An 18,071-nucleotide genomic window follows, 5' to 3' on the forward strand; every position below is an offset into this window, starting at 1 on the left:
TTGAAACATTGTTTTAATGAGTGTTTTAATGATTTTTTTTCACCTTTATTTAACCATATTGTTTTAATTATATTTATCTCATTTAAGCAACATGTCTTAGTAAACCACACACTGTAATGTGGATAAGAGTTGAGCATGTTCTTTCCCATAGAATTAAATAAATTACAATCCATTCATTCCAATTGGACTGGTTTATCCCTTACTAAGATGGCTGCCATTATCCCCACACTCTAAAACTATGTGGGTCTATGCCAGCCAGTCTCGTGTATTATACATCTCGATGTTCTCTCTCTCTACCTGGGTTGTGACTAGACGGAATACAGCTACAGCTTTTTTTTTTTTGCTTTTTGTAGCTGTCACGGATCCCTCCAGAACTGTGTCATTACGTACACCTGGTCCCCATTTTCCTGATTGTAATTGTATAAATCTGCCCTTTGGTTTCCATTGGGCTGTCGATTATTGTTCCAATATCCGTTGTGCCTGTGAGTACCTGTGCCTTGTTGTTTTGGCTTTCGTGCCGCTTGTATTGCGCAGATGATTACGGGTCTCGTCCCGTGTGGCATCATTGTGCGCTTGTGTATTTATTCGAGGTACTCCTCACTCTTTTGTTTGGGACTCAACCCCATGTTTTGTATACGTGTTTGTTTGGTCTTCGTCCCTGTGCCTTTACATGGCACGCTGTAATTTGGGTGAAATAAAAACAAATATTACGCATTACTGCGCCTGTCTCCCGATCCTTCACACGTGACAGTAGCAGGTTAGGAGATTATTTTAGCTAACCTTAAGCCTTTTCCTAACCTTAACCTAATTATCCTAACCTGCTCCGTTCATTCTCCTAACCTACTGCGTAAGTTTTCCTAACCTGCTACTAAGTCACTTCCTGTTGTAGCTGTACACCACCTAGTCAAAACCCTTTACCTGGTGATCAGTACAATCAGCACGGTCATGTTCCCGGCCACAGCGAACACAGTGATGAGCCAGGTGACTACGCGGAGGAAGGAGTACCCCAGCAGGTCCTCACAGGGGTTGAAGGAATCCGGCTCCGGGGTGCACTGGAAGGGTCCAGGACACAGGCTCAGCTGCAGGTCTGGGTATTGGAGGTTGATGTCGTACAGGTCTGTTACATTGTCTGCTGAGAAGTCCCTGTAGAAAAGGGGAAGACAACATGGAGCAGAGAATTTGATACCAAAAAAAGAAAAGAAAATGTGCAATCAATGGTTAAAAAACAGCCTGTCAATAGAGACCGCTACATGTGTACAGAACTTTCCCCTGATACATGGTGCAATAATTGTCTTACATGATTTTATCGTCATCGCACAGCCTTCTGAGGTTCGGAGAGAGTGCAAGGACAACTTTTTCCCTTTGGATGGATAAGGAGAAAAACAGGAAGGTTATAGTAGACTCTTGAATGTCAAACTGTGTGTGTACCAATATGTGATGTGTACCTACCTGTGTTTGCGTCGCCAGGTGTGGAAGGCACAGCAGTGGCTGGGGTAAGTGACCTCTGCCACCTCTAGCTCTAGGAGGCTTTCCAGAGGGGGTAGAGTCTTCAGGTAAGGGGTAGAACGGGCAATCAGGACCTTCAAATGTCCCAAGCCTCGACGGGGGAGTGTGTGGAGAGCTGTGGAGGAGACGTCACTGGACAACAAACATACAGTAAACACAAGAGTCAAATGTAAAAAAAAAATTTTTTACAGTGGAAACTTAATTGTCCATAGTTATAGCAAACAATTTAAAATTGTCTTCTGTTCTCTTCATTTACCCCCCCCCCCCCCCCCCCGATAGCACACATCACACAGTTGAGAGGAACGTAGGGTTAAGCTGCAATGGATGAAAAGAAATGAAAGCTCATCCTTTGTTCAAAAATTGCTTTTTTGCCTTCACACAGATTACAACTTCTCATTTCCAACTAATTGAAAATGAAATTATCACCCTTTCTTAAATAAGCCATACAAAGCTGGTTACAATTTCAGTTTTATCCTCCAGAAAAGAACAAATATTACAACAAATGTTATGGTTAAACTCCGATATATTGATTAATAAAAAAACATTTGTCACCCTAACAGACTTTAACACTCTTAAAAAAGAAGAAGATATTAACAAAGTAAAGCAGGATGCAGAAAAACAACCCCACTAGACTAGACAACATGCATCCCATTACAATCTCATAAATACTGAGGTAGACCTGGCCGACAAATCGTAGATTACAGCATCAACCTTGTATTGTTGAACATGGATGAATAATCAGTATGCCTAAGAAATCCCTCCAATGCACCAAAAACCACAAGTTCTCTATGATAAAAATGGATCAGTAGTCAGATGTTGTGTCTATGTAATCTTTGTTAAATGTATAACTAATGTGTATGTTTGACATTGTCAGTTATAGGTAGTGAAAGGAAATACTGGAGCTCTGTGGAGGTCAGTGTGGCAGGAAGGATGTGAAACAGGAAATACTGGGGCTCTGTGGAGGTCAGTGTGGCAGGAAGGGTGTGAAACAGGAAATACTGGGGCTCTGTGGAGGTCAGTGTGGCAGGAAGGGTGTGAAACAGGAAATACTGGGGCTCTGTGGAGGTCAGTGTGGCAGGAAGGGTGTGAAACAGGAAATACTGGGGCTCTGTGGAGGTCAGTGTGGCAGGAAGGGTGTGAAACAGGAAATACTGGGGCTCTGTGGAGGTCAGTGTGGCAGGAAGGGTGTGAAACAGGAAATACTGGGGCTTTGTGGAGGTCAGTGTGGCAGGAAGGGTGTGAAACAGGAAATACTGGGGCTCTGTGGAGGTCATTGTGGCAGGAAGGATGTGAAACAGGAAATACTGGAGCTCTGTGGAGGTCAGTGTGGCAGGAAGGGTGTGAAACAGGAAATACTGGGGCTCTGTGGAGGTCAGTGTGGCAGGAAGGGTGTGAAACAGGAAATACTGGGGCTTTGTGGAGGTCAGTGTGGCAGGAAGGGTGTGAAACAGGAAATACTGGGGCTTTGTGGAGGTCAGTGTGGCAGGAAGGATGTGAAACAGGAAATACTGGAGCTCTGTGGAGGTCAGTGTGGCAGGAAGGGTGTGAAACAGGAAATACTGGGGCTCTGTGGGGGTCAGTGTGGCAGGAAGGGTGTGAAACAGGAAATACGGGGGCTCTGTGGAGGTCAGTGTGGCAGGAAGGGTGTGAAACAGGAAATACTGGGGCTCTGTGGAGGTCAGTGTGGCAGGAAGGGTGTGAAACAGGAAATACTGGGGCTCTGTGGAGGTCAGTGTGGCAGGAAGGATGTGAAACAGGAAATACTGGGGCTCTGTGGAGGTCAGTGTGGCAGGAAGGGTGTGAAACAGGAAATACTGGGGCTCTGTGGAGGTCAGTGTGGCAGGAAGGATGTGAAACAGGAAATACTGGGGCTCTGTGGAGGTCAGTGTGGCAGGAAGGACGTTTATATTATAGGAATGGACTATTATATTGAAGGTGAATTTTACATTATGGTTATCAAAGAAAGTATTCACTTACAGCATAGTTGGCCCTGAGGCCCCCTCAAAGGCATCTTCATGGATGTTCCTCAGATACCTGTTGCCTTTCAGAATCCTACACAAGAAAACCGTCAAATACATGGGATGAGGTCATGTTTGTCTTCATCACAGATGAGCACAAGCCATGACAGTTATATCCTTGCAATAAGTTAGTGAAATATGGGCGTTTTGCTTTTGGATTCTGATATTTGACCCTTTTGTTTTCTCTTCTCTAAAACCTACACTTTTCTATGGATGCCCAACTGATCCTCATCTCAACTAACTAACTTACTAAGCTTTGTTTGTTTAGACTCCTTGAAAGCCATTCTGGCGAGACCAAGACGCCGCTAACGCCTCAGCGTGGCAAAGGGGTAAAGTAAACAACGGGGCACCCAATCAATGTTTTGTCTCACAAGACATTTATTTACTGGTACATTGAGTTTCTTTGATTAACCCAAGCCTTCCACACAACTCTTAAACAACAGCAAAACAAGGCTTAGAAAAAATCACAACAGCAGCTCCTGCTGAGAGAGAGTATGTGTGTGTGTGTTTCAGGCACTTTGTTGTAAGAACTGCAACTCAGCAGCAGCGGAGAAAATGTTGATTGTTTGAGGGGAATACATACAGTTTATCCAGATTTGTTCCGTTGAAAGCATGTGACATGATTTCCTTGAATCCATTTTTTATAATTTTCCTGGAAGAAAAACATTTCTAAGCATTTAATTTGAATTGGTTGTCAAGGTTCCTTCCTACCTTGCTTCACCGATTTACAATTGCTTATAGACATACAACAGAAAATGATTAAAAAACATAATTTACAGGTGCTGTCCTAAACCTGGGCTAAATGACAATTATAATGGTTACCGCAACCAATTAGATGAGGTTAAATGAAATCAGCAGTGAAACGATTCTTAGGCTACCTGAAACGCCTAGATGAGAGAATTCTCTAATCAATGATCTAAACACGTGCTGAGAAAATGAAAGCCCACAAAACGAGTCATTTGCTCAAGAAAGTATGGCTGTTTGGAGTATGGCTGTAAATAAGTAATAGTATTGTACTGATACTCACATGTACACACTCTCCTCTGTGATACCTTGAAAGGCATTGGCAGGTATGCTGTCGAGATGCATGTTATCTCCCAGCTCACTGCACACAGAAAAGAGGAGAGGATAAGAGAGAAGAGAGGAGAGAAGAGGAGAGGTGAGTGAAGAGAAGAGCGGAAAGAAGCAAAGAGCAGAGAAGAGATACTAAATATCAGTGCCTGGCCACTGAACATGTCATGTCACAGACCAGGTTCAGTTCCTTTTCAGTGAAAAAAATTGGAATTGAAATTGCAGGGCAACACTGGGGTTGAGTGTATATTATCTTAAAATGGGTGTAGCTATATTATCATAACATATGATCTTAAAATATAAGGTAGACCAACATCAACTTGTAATCCAGTTTCAAATGGGTCAAGTTCTGGATACGTACAGGAAGAAGTTATCCAGTATCACCAAAGAGGACATGGTGGAGAAGTCAGGAAAATGTATTATTCCTGTGTTACAGATACTCCTGGGAGAGAGAAAAGAGGAGAAGGTGGGAAAGAGGAGATGAAGAAAGAGACAGAGGTAAAAATGTATATATAAATAAAATGATAAAATTGAACATTGACAAACAGGTATTGTACCTGGAATTACAGTTGTATGGTAACTATCAATATACTGTACTTGTAATAAAAGCTTACAGGTATCTCAGCCTGGGCAGATCAGTGAAGGCCCCCTTCTCTATACTGATCAGATTTCTGATGTTCTGTATCTGTCTAAGGAATAACAGAAAACAGAACAATATTAACATTTTTTTTTTTTTAAAGTTAACATTGATTTCCAATAGCCCAATCAAGTAACATATATTTTTATTCATGAGTGCACTTGTAACTCATACTTTTAAATGTTTTTGTTACAGTAATGTTATATCTAGGAATGAAGAGGATTACGTAAGTCAATTATATTCTGCATGCATTGTTGTGTTCAAGGCAGACTAATGGTTTTAGATAATGGCTCATTCAAGGCAGACTAATGGATTTAGATAATGGCTCATTCAAGGCAGACTAATGGATTTAGAAAATGGCTCATTCAAGGCAGACTAATGGATTTAGATAATGGCTCATTCAAGGCAGACTAATGGATTTAGACAATGGCTCATTCAAGGCAGACTAATGGATTTAGATATTGGCTCATTCAAGGTAGACTAATGGATTTATATAATGGCTCATTCAAGGCAGACTAATGGATTTAGATAATGGCTCATTCAAGGCAGACTAATGGATGTAGATAATGGCTCATTCAAGGTAGACTAATGGATTTAGATAATGGCTCATTCAAGGCAGACTAATGGATTTAGATAATGGCTCATTCAAGGTAGACTAATTGATTTAGATAATGTCTCATTCAAGGCAGACTAATGGATTTAGATAATGAATCATTCAAGGCAGACTAATGGCTTTAGATAATGGATCATTCAATGCGGACTAATGGCTTTAGATAATGGCTCATACAAGGCACACTAATGGATTTAGATAATGGCTCATTCAAGACAGACTAATGGATTTAGATAATGACTCATTCAAGGCAAACTAATGGATTTAGATAATGGCTCATTCAAGGCAGACTAATGGATTTAGATAATGGCTCATTCAATGCGAACTAATGGCTTTAGATAATGGCTCATACAAGGCAGACTAATGGATTTAGATAATGTCTCATTCAAGGTTCAATGAACCACAAATCTTCACATTAACCAGTGTATTACAGTAACATCAGAACTTATCAGGGTAGAAGGAGACAACCCAGTCTAATCCATGGCCTCCAATGGAACAAAACGTTATCTCACCAACTGAAACCTTGACAACTTTGAGATGAAAGTTCTGTAATTGGTGTGTGTGTGTGTGTGTGTGTGTGTGTGTGTGTGTGTGTGTGTGTGTGGGTGAGACACTTACATCTCAGCCAGGCTGTGGAGAGAGAGGAATGCATGGTTTCTTATGTTCCTGATGCAGTCACTCTGAGAGATCTCACTGTGGCAGAAAAATACACAGCATAATGTACATTCCCATTCTAAAGGAATATCCCTTAATCATCAAATAGAGATTATGCAGAGCGTAGACTGCAAATGGAAAAGTGAAATAAGAAGTATTGTGATGAGGCCAAGGTGACTAGGCTCAGAGAGGAAGAGAAGTGTTATGTCACTTCTTTAAAAAACAAAGAAATGCAGTGAGGAAGGCTCTAGTGACATGCCCTTGACTGTTTCCTGTCTTCCTGATGATGCCCTTGCTACCCTCCAACCCATCCCCCATCCCAAACCATCCTCCCATACCTTCTCAGCCCCCTTCTTCTAGTGTTAATTATACCTTTTTATTGACCTCCCTACGTTTGACCTTTCCAAGCCACCGTACCGCCGACTGATCTGTAATTAACCAACACTTTCCATTTAGATAGCCATTTTAGATTCCATCTTAAACCAGAGAATAATTAAACCTAGCGACCCACTATGCTTATATTCTCACTCAGCCCTGCGTGTGTGTGTATGTACCTTCCCTCTTAAGTTGTTGTATACCATCTTAATTAGCGTTAATTTTGGAGAACGATTAAAAAGCCATTTCAGAGCATCATCATCCTTGGAGGAAAGTGAGTGAGTCCAGCCAATGTGAGTCATCCATGACAAGACAAGACCATCTGAACTCCGCAATAGCAAACTGGCCAGTGTGACCTAGGACTAGATTCAATCAGATTGACATAGCAGTTATTTTGGAGGTGTCCGAGGTGGAACTGTGTTAAAACTGTCAAATCCACAAGCGGTTCGTTGCGTTACCTTATCGCGGACACTGCCATTGGATGCAACAAAACATGCATTAGCCTAACATCAATGGGTTGACATTGGAGTCATTATTTCTATAATCTATAGAGCCTACACTTTCTAGTGAAGGGTTGTGACTTCTAACGTGGTAGGAAAATAAGGAAGGGAGTGGTTGTGACTTCTAATATGGTAGGGATGATAAGGAAGGGAGTGTTTGTGACTTCTAATATGCTAGGGATGACAAGGAAGGGAGTGGTTGTGACTTCTAACGCAGTAGGATAATAAGGAAGGGAGTGGTTGTGACTTCTAACGCAGTAGGATAATAAGGAAGGGAGTGGGTTGTGACTTCTAATATGCTAGGGATGACAAGGAAGGGAGTGGTTGTGACTTTTAACGCAGTAGGAAAATAAGGAAGGGAGTGGTTGTGACTTCTAACGCGGGAGGGATGATAAGGAAGGGAGTTGGATGTGACACAAAAGCATCCACTCACCGATACGTCAGCTCTTACCCCTGTTACACCTCCAACACGCCAAAACATCTGCTATGCGGATGTCGGCCAATGCTGGTTAACGCTGGTAAACGCTTGATCTGATTGAATCTAGGCCCTAGTGTTGATTTTTCAGTGTAACATTTTGTGAGTTGCAAGGTAACACTGACTCAGGGAGCGTAAAATTTACTTTATCGATATACCACTATATATCCACTTCTGGACCCGAATTCCAAGTGGTAACTGGGCCACGGAGTAAGTGGTAACCTTGTAGATGTGGACCGGAATACATGTGGTGTCTGCTCTGTCCTTACCTTGATGAGCTCATAAGCTTGGGTTGAACTTCTCTTGGAGAGTGTTCAGTAGAGCAATACAGGCAGTCTGCCATGTTCCTCAACGATCAACGTATTATGACAGACTGTTAGCGAGCTATAACACACGCAGGGTTTGGTTCAATATTACTGATTAACTGATTAACTCATATTAAAGAGATAATGATAGCTAAGAGGGGTGGAATAGACCTCAATCAAAACCTCAACCAGTCACTAATTGAGTTATCAATAAGGGGACAGCTGCATCCTGACCAGATCAGATTAGGGTAAACCTGGTCCCCTGACGATAGGAAACAGGTAAGAGTAAACCGATCTGGAACCAGGCAAGATTAAGCCATCCCCCGTGATAAAATACCATAATAGGAGTCTTACTAGTTGGCTTGTGAGCAGCTAGGGGTCCTTGACTTCAAGCCAAGCTGGGGTAAAGCTGTCAGCCCAGATGTCACCCCAGATGAGTGTATGACTCAGTTATGAATGCAATGCATTGGGGTGGATGGGATGAGGTAATGAGGTGGTGGTCCCCCGACCCCTTCCCTGTCCTTAGCTACACATGCTCCGTAAACAACAGGTGGAGACTAACAGTGAAATGCTTCATCACGAGCCCTTCCCAACAATGCAGGGAGAAAGAAAATAGAGAAGTAATAGAAAAGTAAAACACATAAAAGTAATAATAGATACACAATGAGTAATAATATTTTGACTATATACAAGGCCTACCAGTACTGAGTGGATGTGCAGGGGTACGTGGTCATTGAGGTAGACATGTACATATAACTAGGAATAAAGTGACAGATGGTCAACAGTTGCAGCAGCGTATGTGATGAGTCAAAACAGTTAGTGCAAAAAGAGTCAATGCAGATAGTCCGGGTAGCTGTTTAGTTCACTTTTTAGCAGTTTTATGGCTTGGGGTTAGAAGCTGTTCAAAGTCTTGCTGGTTCCAGACTTGGTGCATTGGTACCGTTTGCTGTCCGGTAGCAGAGAAAACATTCAGTGACTTGAGTGGCTGGAGTCTAACAATTTTTAGACTGGGCCATATGCACTACCCTCTGTAGCACCTTGCGATCGGATGCCAAGCAGTTGCCATACCAAGCGGTGATGCCGCCAGTCAATATGCTCTCAATGGTGGTAGCTGTAGAGCATTTTGAGGATCTGAGGGCCCATGTCAAATCTTTTCAGCCTCCTGAGGGGGAAGCGGTGTTGTAGTGCCCTCTTCATGACTGTGTTGGTGTGTTTGGACCATGATAGGTCCTTAGTGATGTGGAAACTGAGGAACTTGAAGCTCTCGACCCGCTACACTACAGCCCCGTCGATGTGAATAGGGGTGTGCCCTCCGTTTCCTGTAGTTCATGATCAACTCCTATGTCTTGCTGACGTTGATGGAGAGGTTGTTGTCCTACCATCTCTCACAGTCTCACATCAGAATTAGACATTCATACATTTTTCTCAAACGTCAATGTCAAAGTAATTCCAAACGTCAAATTTTTTATTGTTTAAGGTTAGGTTTAGGCATTAACTACACATTTTTAAGGTCAGGTTTAAATCAGGTGTTAACTCCAAATTCTTAAATTCAGGATATAAACTCCAATAGGTTAAGGTAAGGGTTAAGGTTTGGGATAGGCTTAAAACAAATATTTTAAAAACGACTTTCTATCACTTGATTCGAACTTACGCCCATCCGCCATTCCCGTCCACAACGTCATAGCAAAACCGAAATCGACTTGAAGGTAACAGCACTCACTGTTAACCCTAGTGGTCAGTTTCCACTATGGTGTTGAACACTGAGCCATAGTCAATGAATAGCATTCTCACGTACTGTAGGTGTTCCTTTTGTCCAGGTGGGAAAGGGCAGTGAGGAAGACAGTGAGGAAGACATGTTCTTGTTATGACTGTGGGATGTGGTTGTCTCTCTTAGCTAGCTACCGTAAAGATAAAGCAAGTCAAATCACAGGCTAGCAGATTCATTAATTACCAACAACAGCTGCAAATTCCAATAAAACTATATCACATTTTGAAGTTCACTTTCCTTGCTTTGTCTAACAACACTGTCATGAATCTAGCAAATAAGTTTTGTTGGTCAGAATGCAGCATTTATTTAGTTTCACAGCAAAAACATTTGTTAGCACATTTCTCACACTGGCTTTAGTCACAGAGGGAGCAGGCCTCCCCAGGCAAGTACAGGGGGTTGCTTAGCAACACGTGCCTTGGAGGGAGACAATGTGTTCATAGCACGACAAATTCCCATAATTTGTGAATCTGTTTGGACCGAAAAGCTAGCCTGACAGCTAAAACGTCTTTGAAAAAATAAGATTTTAGCTAATTGGGAGAAGCATCTAACAAAATAACGACATTATGGCATTCACTACATATAAACTATTAAAATATAATAGAAATGTGGGTACATTTGTCGAAAAACTCTAACTTACTCAACCTTTAAGATGAATGCACTAACTGTAAGTTGTTCTGGATAAGAGTGCCTACTAAATATTTAAAATGTAAATAGTAAATTCACATTCGCAGCTTTAGTTCAGTGTGCTAAAATAGTCTTGTATCACACAATAAACCAGGGTTTGATACCCAATCAGTCACATTCTGAGACTTTATTGTGTGTCTATGAGATTCAAAAACAAAAGTGATTCATGAAATTCATACTGAAAACTTTAATGGTAAATGGCTGTGTGATTCTATTTCTAGCCACACAATGCCTCATATTCAGACCAAGACCCTCTATGCATATTAACTGTGTGTGTTTAAGTTAACACCTATACAAATACACTATTAACATACTATAAGGCAAAACCTTACCAGATATTAATTAGATACAAATAATCTTCTTATGCAGTACAAGATTCTTATGCACTTTTCATGATTATATTCCATATGGGTTGGCTTGTGCAAGCCAGAATGGGTTTCTGTAACATGAGGCAGCTTGATGTACAAGTACACCCCCTGGACAGGATGTTAGTCTATCACAGTACACCCCCTGGACAGGATGTTAGTCTATCACAGTACACCCCCTGGACAGGATGTTAGTCTATTACAGTACACCCCCTGGACAGGATGTTAGTCTATCACAGTACACCCCCTGGACAGGATGTTAGTCTATCACAGTACACCCCCTGGACAGGATGTTAGTCTATCACAGTACACCCCCTGGACAGGATGTTAGTCTATCACAGTACACCCCCTGGACAATGTTGTTAGTATATCACAGTACACCCCCTGGACATGATGTTAGTCTATCACAGTACACCCCCTGGACAGGATGTTAGTCTATCACAGTACACCCCCTGGACAGGATGTTAGTCTATCACAGTACACCCCCTGGACAGGATGTTAGTCTATCACAGAGCCTTAACCCCAATCCTTAATGCTGAGTGCCAAGCGGAGACGCTTTGGGTCCCGTTTTTACAATCTTTGGTATGACTCGGCAGGGGATTGAACTCGCAACCTTCCGGCGGACACTCTGACCACAAGACCACCGAGTTGGTTCACCAACCATGCGTATCATTATTTCCCATATAGTAACCAACAATTTGTTGATATTATTATGAATTCAATATGAATTGACATGCTTTTGATCTCCTAAATAGCGGGTGAAAAGTAATAATACCTCACAAATAACAGTACGCCAAACTACTTCCTCTAAAAGGATGTGTGTATTAGGTAATTCTTCCAAAGATACCCATTCAAAGTGGACATCTCCTGTCCTCTTCTTAACATGCATTTAGAGTAATTTTTCATACAATATTACACTTTTCACAACAGCTACCAGCAGTATGTGTTCCACAACACAAATAAAATAAGTATATACATGTGCACAAGTCGAGTTTAAACAGATCTATTACACTGAAAAGACAACCCCAGAGTTAAACAAAAAACTACTTACTAGGGCTAATAATGGCACACTGACGATATACAGTTGAAGTCGGAAGTTTACATACACTTAGGTTGGAGTCATTAAAACTCGTTCTTCAACTACTCCACAAATTTCCACTCCACAGTCATGGCTTTAGAAGCTTCTGATAGGCGAATTGACATAATTTGAGTCAATTGGAGGTGTACCTGTGGATGTATTTCAAGGCCTACCTTCAAACTCAGTGCCTCTTTGCTTGACATCTAGGGAAATCAAAAGAAATCAGCCAAAACCTCAGAAGAAAATGATAGACCTCCACAAGTCTGGTTCATCCTTTGGATCAATTTCCAAACACCTGAAGGTACCGCGTTCATCTGTACAAACAATAGTACGCAAGTATAAACACCATGGGAACACGAAACCATCATACCGCTCAGGAAGGAGACGCGTTCTGTCTCCTAGAGGTGAACGTACTTTGGTGCGAAAAGTGCAAATCAATCCCAGAACAACAGCAAAGGACCTTGTGAAGATGCTGGAGGAAACAGGTACAAAAGTATCGATATCCACAGTAAAACGAGTCCTACATCGACATAACCTGAAAGGCCGCTCAGCAAGAAGCCACTGCCCCAAAACCGCCATAAAAAGCCAGACTACGGTTTGCAACACATATCGTACTTTTTGGAGAAATGTCCTCTGGTCTGATGAAACAAAAATAGAACTGTTTGGCCAGAATGACCATCATTATGTTTGGAGGAAAAAGGGGGAGGCTTGCAAGCCGAAGAACACTATCACAACCGTGAAGCACGGGGGTGGCAGCATCATGTTGTGGGGGTGCTTTGCTGCAGGAAGGACTGGACTATTCACAAAATAGATGGCATCTTGAGGAGGGAAATGATGTGGATATATTGAAGCAACATCTCAAGACATCAGTCAGGAAGTTAAAGCTTGGTCGCAAATGGGTCTTCCAAATGGACAATGACCCCAAGCATACTTCCAAAGTTGTGGCAAAATGGCTTAAGGACAACAAAGTCAAGGTATTGGAGTTGCCATCACAAAGCCCTGACCTCAATCCTATAGAACATTTGTGGGCAGAACTGAAAAAGCATGTGTGAGCAAGTGTAACAGTATAACTTTACGTCGTCCCCTCGCCCCGACACGGGCGCGAACCAGGGACCCTCTGCACACATCAACAACAGTCACCCACGAAGCGTCGTTACCCATCGCTCCACAAAAGCCGCGGCCCTTGCAGAGCAAGGGGAAACCCTACTTAAGTCTCAGAGCAAGTGACGTAACTGATTGAAATGCTAGTAGCGCGTACCCGCTAACTAGCTAGCCATTTCACATCCGTTACACTCACCCCCCTTTCAACCTCCTCCTTTTCCCGCAGCAACCAGGGTCAACAGCATCAATGTAATAGTATAACTTTACGGCGTCCCCTCGCCCCGACACAGGCGCGAACCAGGGACCCTCTGCACACATCAACAACGGTCGCCCACGAAGCATCGTTACCCATCGCTCCACAAAGGCCACGGCCCTTGCAGAGCAAGGGGAAACCCTACTTAAGTCTCAGAGCAAGTGACGTAACTGATTGAAATGCTAGTAGCGCGTACCCGCTAACTAGCTAGCCATTTCACATCCGTTACACAAGGAGGCCTACAAACCTGACTCAGTTACACCAGCTCTGTCAGGAGGAATGGGCCAAAATTCACCCAACTTATTGTGGGAAGCTTGTGGAAGGCTACCCGAAACGTTTGACCCAAGTTAAAGAATTTAAAGGCAATGCTACCAAATACTAACTGAGTGTATGTAAACTTCTGACCCACTGGGAATGTGATGAAATAAATAAAAGCTGAAATAAATAATTCTCTCTACTGTTATTCTGACATTTCACATTCTTAAAATAATAGTGGTGATCCTAACTGACATAAGACAGGGAATTTTTACTCGAAAATGTCAGGAATTGTGAAAAACTGAGTTTAAATGTATTTGGCTAAGGTGTATGTAAACTTCCGACTTCAACTGTATGTCATGGGTGAAAATGGCTTATTAAATACATTTAATTGATTGATTGAAACTCACATTCTGGACACGTTGATCAGTCCCCTGAAGGCATTGCTTGAAACTTCTGTCAATGGCAGATGAATTAGTCTTCTAAAAATAATACACAAAGAAAGAACTTGTTTTAAAACGTGTATCCTAAGGTATTATGATGAAGGCAAAGCACACCAGTAGGTACTGTACTGATGCCCTCATTGTAAATACGAATTTGTTTCTTAATCGACTGGTTGCATTGAAAGGTTAAATAAATAAACAAATCATAAATAATCAGCTCGACAAACGTGCATTTTAACAAACACTGTATACATATTAACGCTATAATTTCAAAATATCTGCACAATTCCTCCTCAAAAACTGAATAGAATTGTAGGCTACTTACAAGTTTCGAATAAACGAAGGAGCGACTCGGGACCTTAGTTGCGTTTCCCTCGTGCAGCTGAGTTTCTCTCCCGTTTCTCTCCCGTTTGTGGAACATGTATCGCTCTTCATTGAACATTCGCAAATGGAAGGACAAGTAAAAGTCCAGCAGGAGCGCACATTCAGGACACCGGACAGCGCGAGAAGAACCCACACCGTCCGCGGGACTGGTACCATCCTGTAGTCTATGCTACCTGGGCACTTTGTCAACCGCTCCCCCCTTCCCCCAACTGTCACTTTCTCCAGAGAAAACCAATAAAACCGTCCTCAGGCACTACTTGACAAAGAGGAGAAAAGAGAGGACTGGTATCGTTTCCACCTGCCTGCGCTCGTGCTGTACTTGTACCTACTGTATCTTGTGTGCGTCACTCAGTCATTAGTCACTCAGCACTCAACAAGGTTACAGTTAGAGCCAGTCCTGACAGGGTCACACCATAACCACTCTACTCTCCCCCCAACCCCAATTCATGGCAGTTTAATGTGTTATACATTAAATCATGTGAACATGAGTGTGGTTTTATGAGGGGTGTATGAAACCTTGGCGAGGCAGCTGTGTGGCTATATAACCCTCATGAATTTAACCTTCAGGCCTGTCAAGCAGTGGACTTCTTCCTTAGAACCTCCAAGAGTCAGTTTAAGCTAGATAATTTTTTTTTTTTGCATGGGCGGTGTCTCAATCCATCTCATCCACCTATGGCGGCCTTCCGCAGCTGCGGTGCAAAGTGGCCTAGCTACAGTGGTGTTTGTCAGACAATGAGACATCCGAAAATCGGTCTTCACGAAAACGGCTGTAGAGTTGGAACGGTTTGGCCTACAAAAAAATATGACCACTCTTACTCTCACGATAGTGGTCTTTGCTTTATGACTCCCACAAGCCCCACATGATTATTCTGAAGTCTGTACCATCCACATGCCAACTTCTGTTTGTAAAGTCTGAACCGTTTGGGCTACAAACTAATGTGACCCCACTGTGGAAAGATAACATTCTCACCAACACAATGACGTTCTCCATTTTGCTCTACCACCCCTCACAATCCATAAAGGTTACCAGTACTGGTTTAAAAAACGAATGGAAGTATGGAGGTAGTTTTGTGTCTACCCCAAAAAAGAGGTTAAATATGTGTAAAAATATATATCCTGAGCTTTTTAAAATCTCCTAGATATAGGACAAACACTTCAAAAAATATTTGATATATTTATAATATATAGTCCTACAATTCAAAATCAAATAGCTAAATAATCCATAGTATGACCATCTTAAAACAATTCCATAATTCATTTTATAACTCCCCCAACAGCGTAGACTCTAGAGAATAACTGCTCATCTCCTCATTTGACCATTCAGACCTAGCATGTTTTAAAAATGTAATTGTACTGTGTACACCCATGTGTATCCTGTGCATATGACAAATACACTTGACTTGAGATGGAGTGGAGGGACACAGGAAATCATACACATGGTAAAAAAAAATGAATGAGTTCCAATTTCCACTGTTAAAACCCCCTAGAGTCGATGTCCGCTCCCCCTCGGAAAACGAATTAGACGCACCGGTTTGAGTGTGTCAAGATCTACAATGCTGCTGGGTATTTCATGCGCAACAGTTTCCCATGTGTATCAAGAATGGTCCACCACCCAAAGGACATCCAGCCAACTTGAAACAACAGGGGAGAGCATTGGAGTCAACGTGGGCCAGCTTTTGACACCTTGTAGTCCATGCCCCGGCGAATTTAAGCTGTTCTGAGGGCAAAAGGGTGAGCAAGTCAATAGTAGGAAGGTGTTCCTAATGTTTTGTACACTCAGTGTATATGGAAGTAGTTTAGTGTCAATATGTTTAGTTAAATATGGGTAAAAGTAGTTAAATATACAAAAGTAGAATAGTTAAATTAGTGGATTCGGCTATTTCAGCCACACCCGTTGCTGACAGGTGATTCAAATTCAGCACACAACCATGCAATCTTCATAGACAAACATTGGCAGTAGAATGACCTTACTGAAGATCACACTAACTTTCAACGTGGCATCGTCATAGGATGCCACCTCTCAGCTTCACGAAATGGGTTTCCATGGCCAAGCAGCCACACACAAGCCTAAGATCACCATGCGCAATGCCAAGAGTCGGCTGGAGAGGTGTAAAGCTCACTGCCATTGGACTCTGGAGCAGTGGAAACACGTTCTCTGGAGTGATGAATCACGCTTCACCATCTGGCAGTCTGAAGGACGAATCTGGGTTTGGTGGATGCCAGGAGAACGCTACCTGCCCCAATGAAAAGTGCCAACTGTAAAGTTTGGTGAAGCTGAAATAATGGTAAGGGGCTGTTTTTCATGGTTCAGGTCCCTTAGTTCCAGTGAAGATAAATCTTAACGCTACAGCATACAATGACATTCTAGACGATTCTGTGATTCCAACTTTGTGGCAACAGTTTGGGAAGGTCCTTTCCTGTTTCAGCATGACAATGCCCCGTGCACAAAGCGAGGTCCATACAGAAATGGTTTGTCGAGAGCGGTGTGGAGTAATGGAAGCAAGTCCCCGCGGCAATGTTCCATCATCAAGTGGAAAGCCTTCCCAGAAGAGTGGAGGCTGTCGTAGCAGCAAAGGGGAGACCAACTCCATATTAATGCCCATGATTTTGGAATGAGATGTTTGATGAGCAGGTGTCCACATGCATTTGGTCAAGTAGTGTATTTCCTTATCTTTCTTGTATCTCTCAGATATATGACAGACATTTTAAAACAAACATCCTTTTGATTTATTTGCCCATGTTTCTATTTGCTAATAGCAGTAAGGCCAAATTCAATGTTTAATCAAATTATTTTTTTGTATATTTTTTGGGATACCTAAAAGGGTCCTACAATTTTAAATCAAAAAGCTAAATGATCCCTGGTACGACCGTCTTAATACAATTCCATCCGGCTTAGACTCTTAAGGATTAAGAGAGGAGTTTTATTTAGCAATACCGCAGTTTAACGGTTTGGAACAGATGCACATGGCCAAAGATAAATAACAAAAGACACAGTTTAATGAAATTTGCTCAAATTTAAGGAGGCAAACGTCCACAGGTTTAAGCCAAGCTTAAGGGCCCGGGTAAAAAGGCTCTCTAAGGTCAGGGCCTGACACCGGGTATATAAATAATATTATAAACTGGGTGGTATGAGCCCTGAATGCTGATTGGCTGACTCTGCGATGCGTCGTGCCTAAGAACAGCCCTTAGCCGTGGTATAAGCCATAGCCATATACCACACCCCCTCGTGCCTTATTGCTTAAATTTATAAACTGGGTGGTTTGAGCTCTGAATGCTGATTGGCTGACAGCCATGGTATATCAGACTGTATACCATGGGTATGACAAAACACTTATTTTTACTGCTCTAATTCCGTCGGTAAACTGTTTACAATAGCAATAAGGCACCTTGTGGGTTTGTGATATATGGCCAATATACCACGGCTTAGAGCCGGGATGGAGGAGAGGTGGAAGGGAGGAGAGGTAGAAGGGAGGAGAGGTAGATGGTAGGAGTGGTGGACAGGAGGAGTGGTGGACAGGAGGAGAGGTGGAAGGGAGGAGAGGTGGAAGGAAGGAGAGGTGGAAGGGAGGAGAGGTGGAAGGAAGGAGAG

At 42.4% G+C, this 18,071-nt stretch overlaps 1 protein-coding gene across 1 annotated transcript in view; it reads right to left on the minus strand.

The window, feature by feature from the left end:
- Positions 1–14,691, minus strand: part of LOC139571466 (lutropin-choriogonadotropic hormone receptor-like) — a 44,870-nt gene extending 30,179 nt beyond the window's left edge. Inside the window, exons 1-11 of the mRNA XM_071394360.1 lie at positions 14,424–14,691; positions 14,066–14,137; positions 6,461–6,535; positions 5,210–5,284; positions 4,957–5,037; positions 4,552–4,629; positions 4,108–4,176; positions 3,484–3,558; positions 1,450–1,638; positions 1,298–1,360; positions 919–1,143 (exon numbers count right to left, since the gene is read on the minus strand). Coding sequence (XP_071250461.1) covers positions 919–1,143; positions 1,298–1,360; positions 1,450–1,638; positions 3,484–3,558; positions 4,108–4,176; positions 4,552–4,629; positions 4,957–5,037; positions 5,210–5,284; positions 6,461–6,535; positions 14,066–14,137; positions 14,424–14,638 — 1,217 coding nt within the window. The 5' untranslated portion in view covers positions 14,639–14,691. The remainder of the gene's footprint in view (positions 1–918; positions 1,144–1,297; positions 1,361–1,449; positions 1,639–3,483; positions 3,559–4,107; positions 4,177–4,551; positions 4,630–4,956; positions 5,038–5,209; positions 5,285–6,460; positions 6,536–14,065; positions 14,138–14,423) is intronic.
- Positions 14,692–18,071: the final 3,380 nt, after the last annotated feature.

The sequence above is a fragment of the Salvelinus alpinus genome, chromosome 3 (genome assembly GCF_045679555.1).
Source record: "Salvelinus alpinus chromosome 3, SLU_Salpinus.1, whole genome shotgun sequence".
Taxonomy (NCBI): Eukaryota; Metazoa; Chordata; class Actinopteri; order Salmoniformes; family Salmonidae; genus Salvelinus; species Salvelinus alpinus.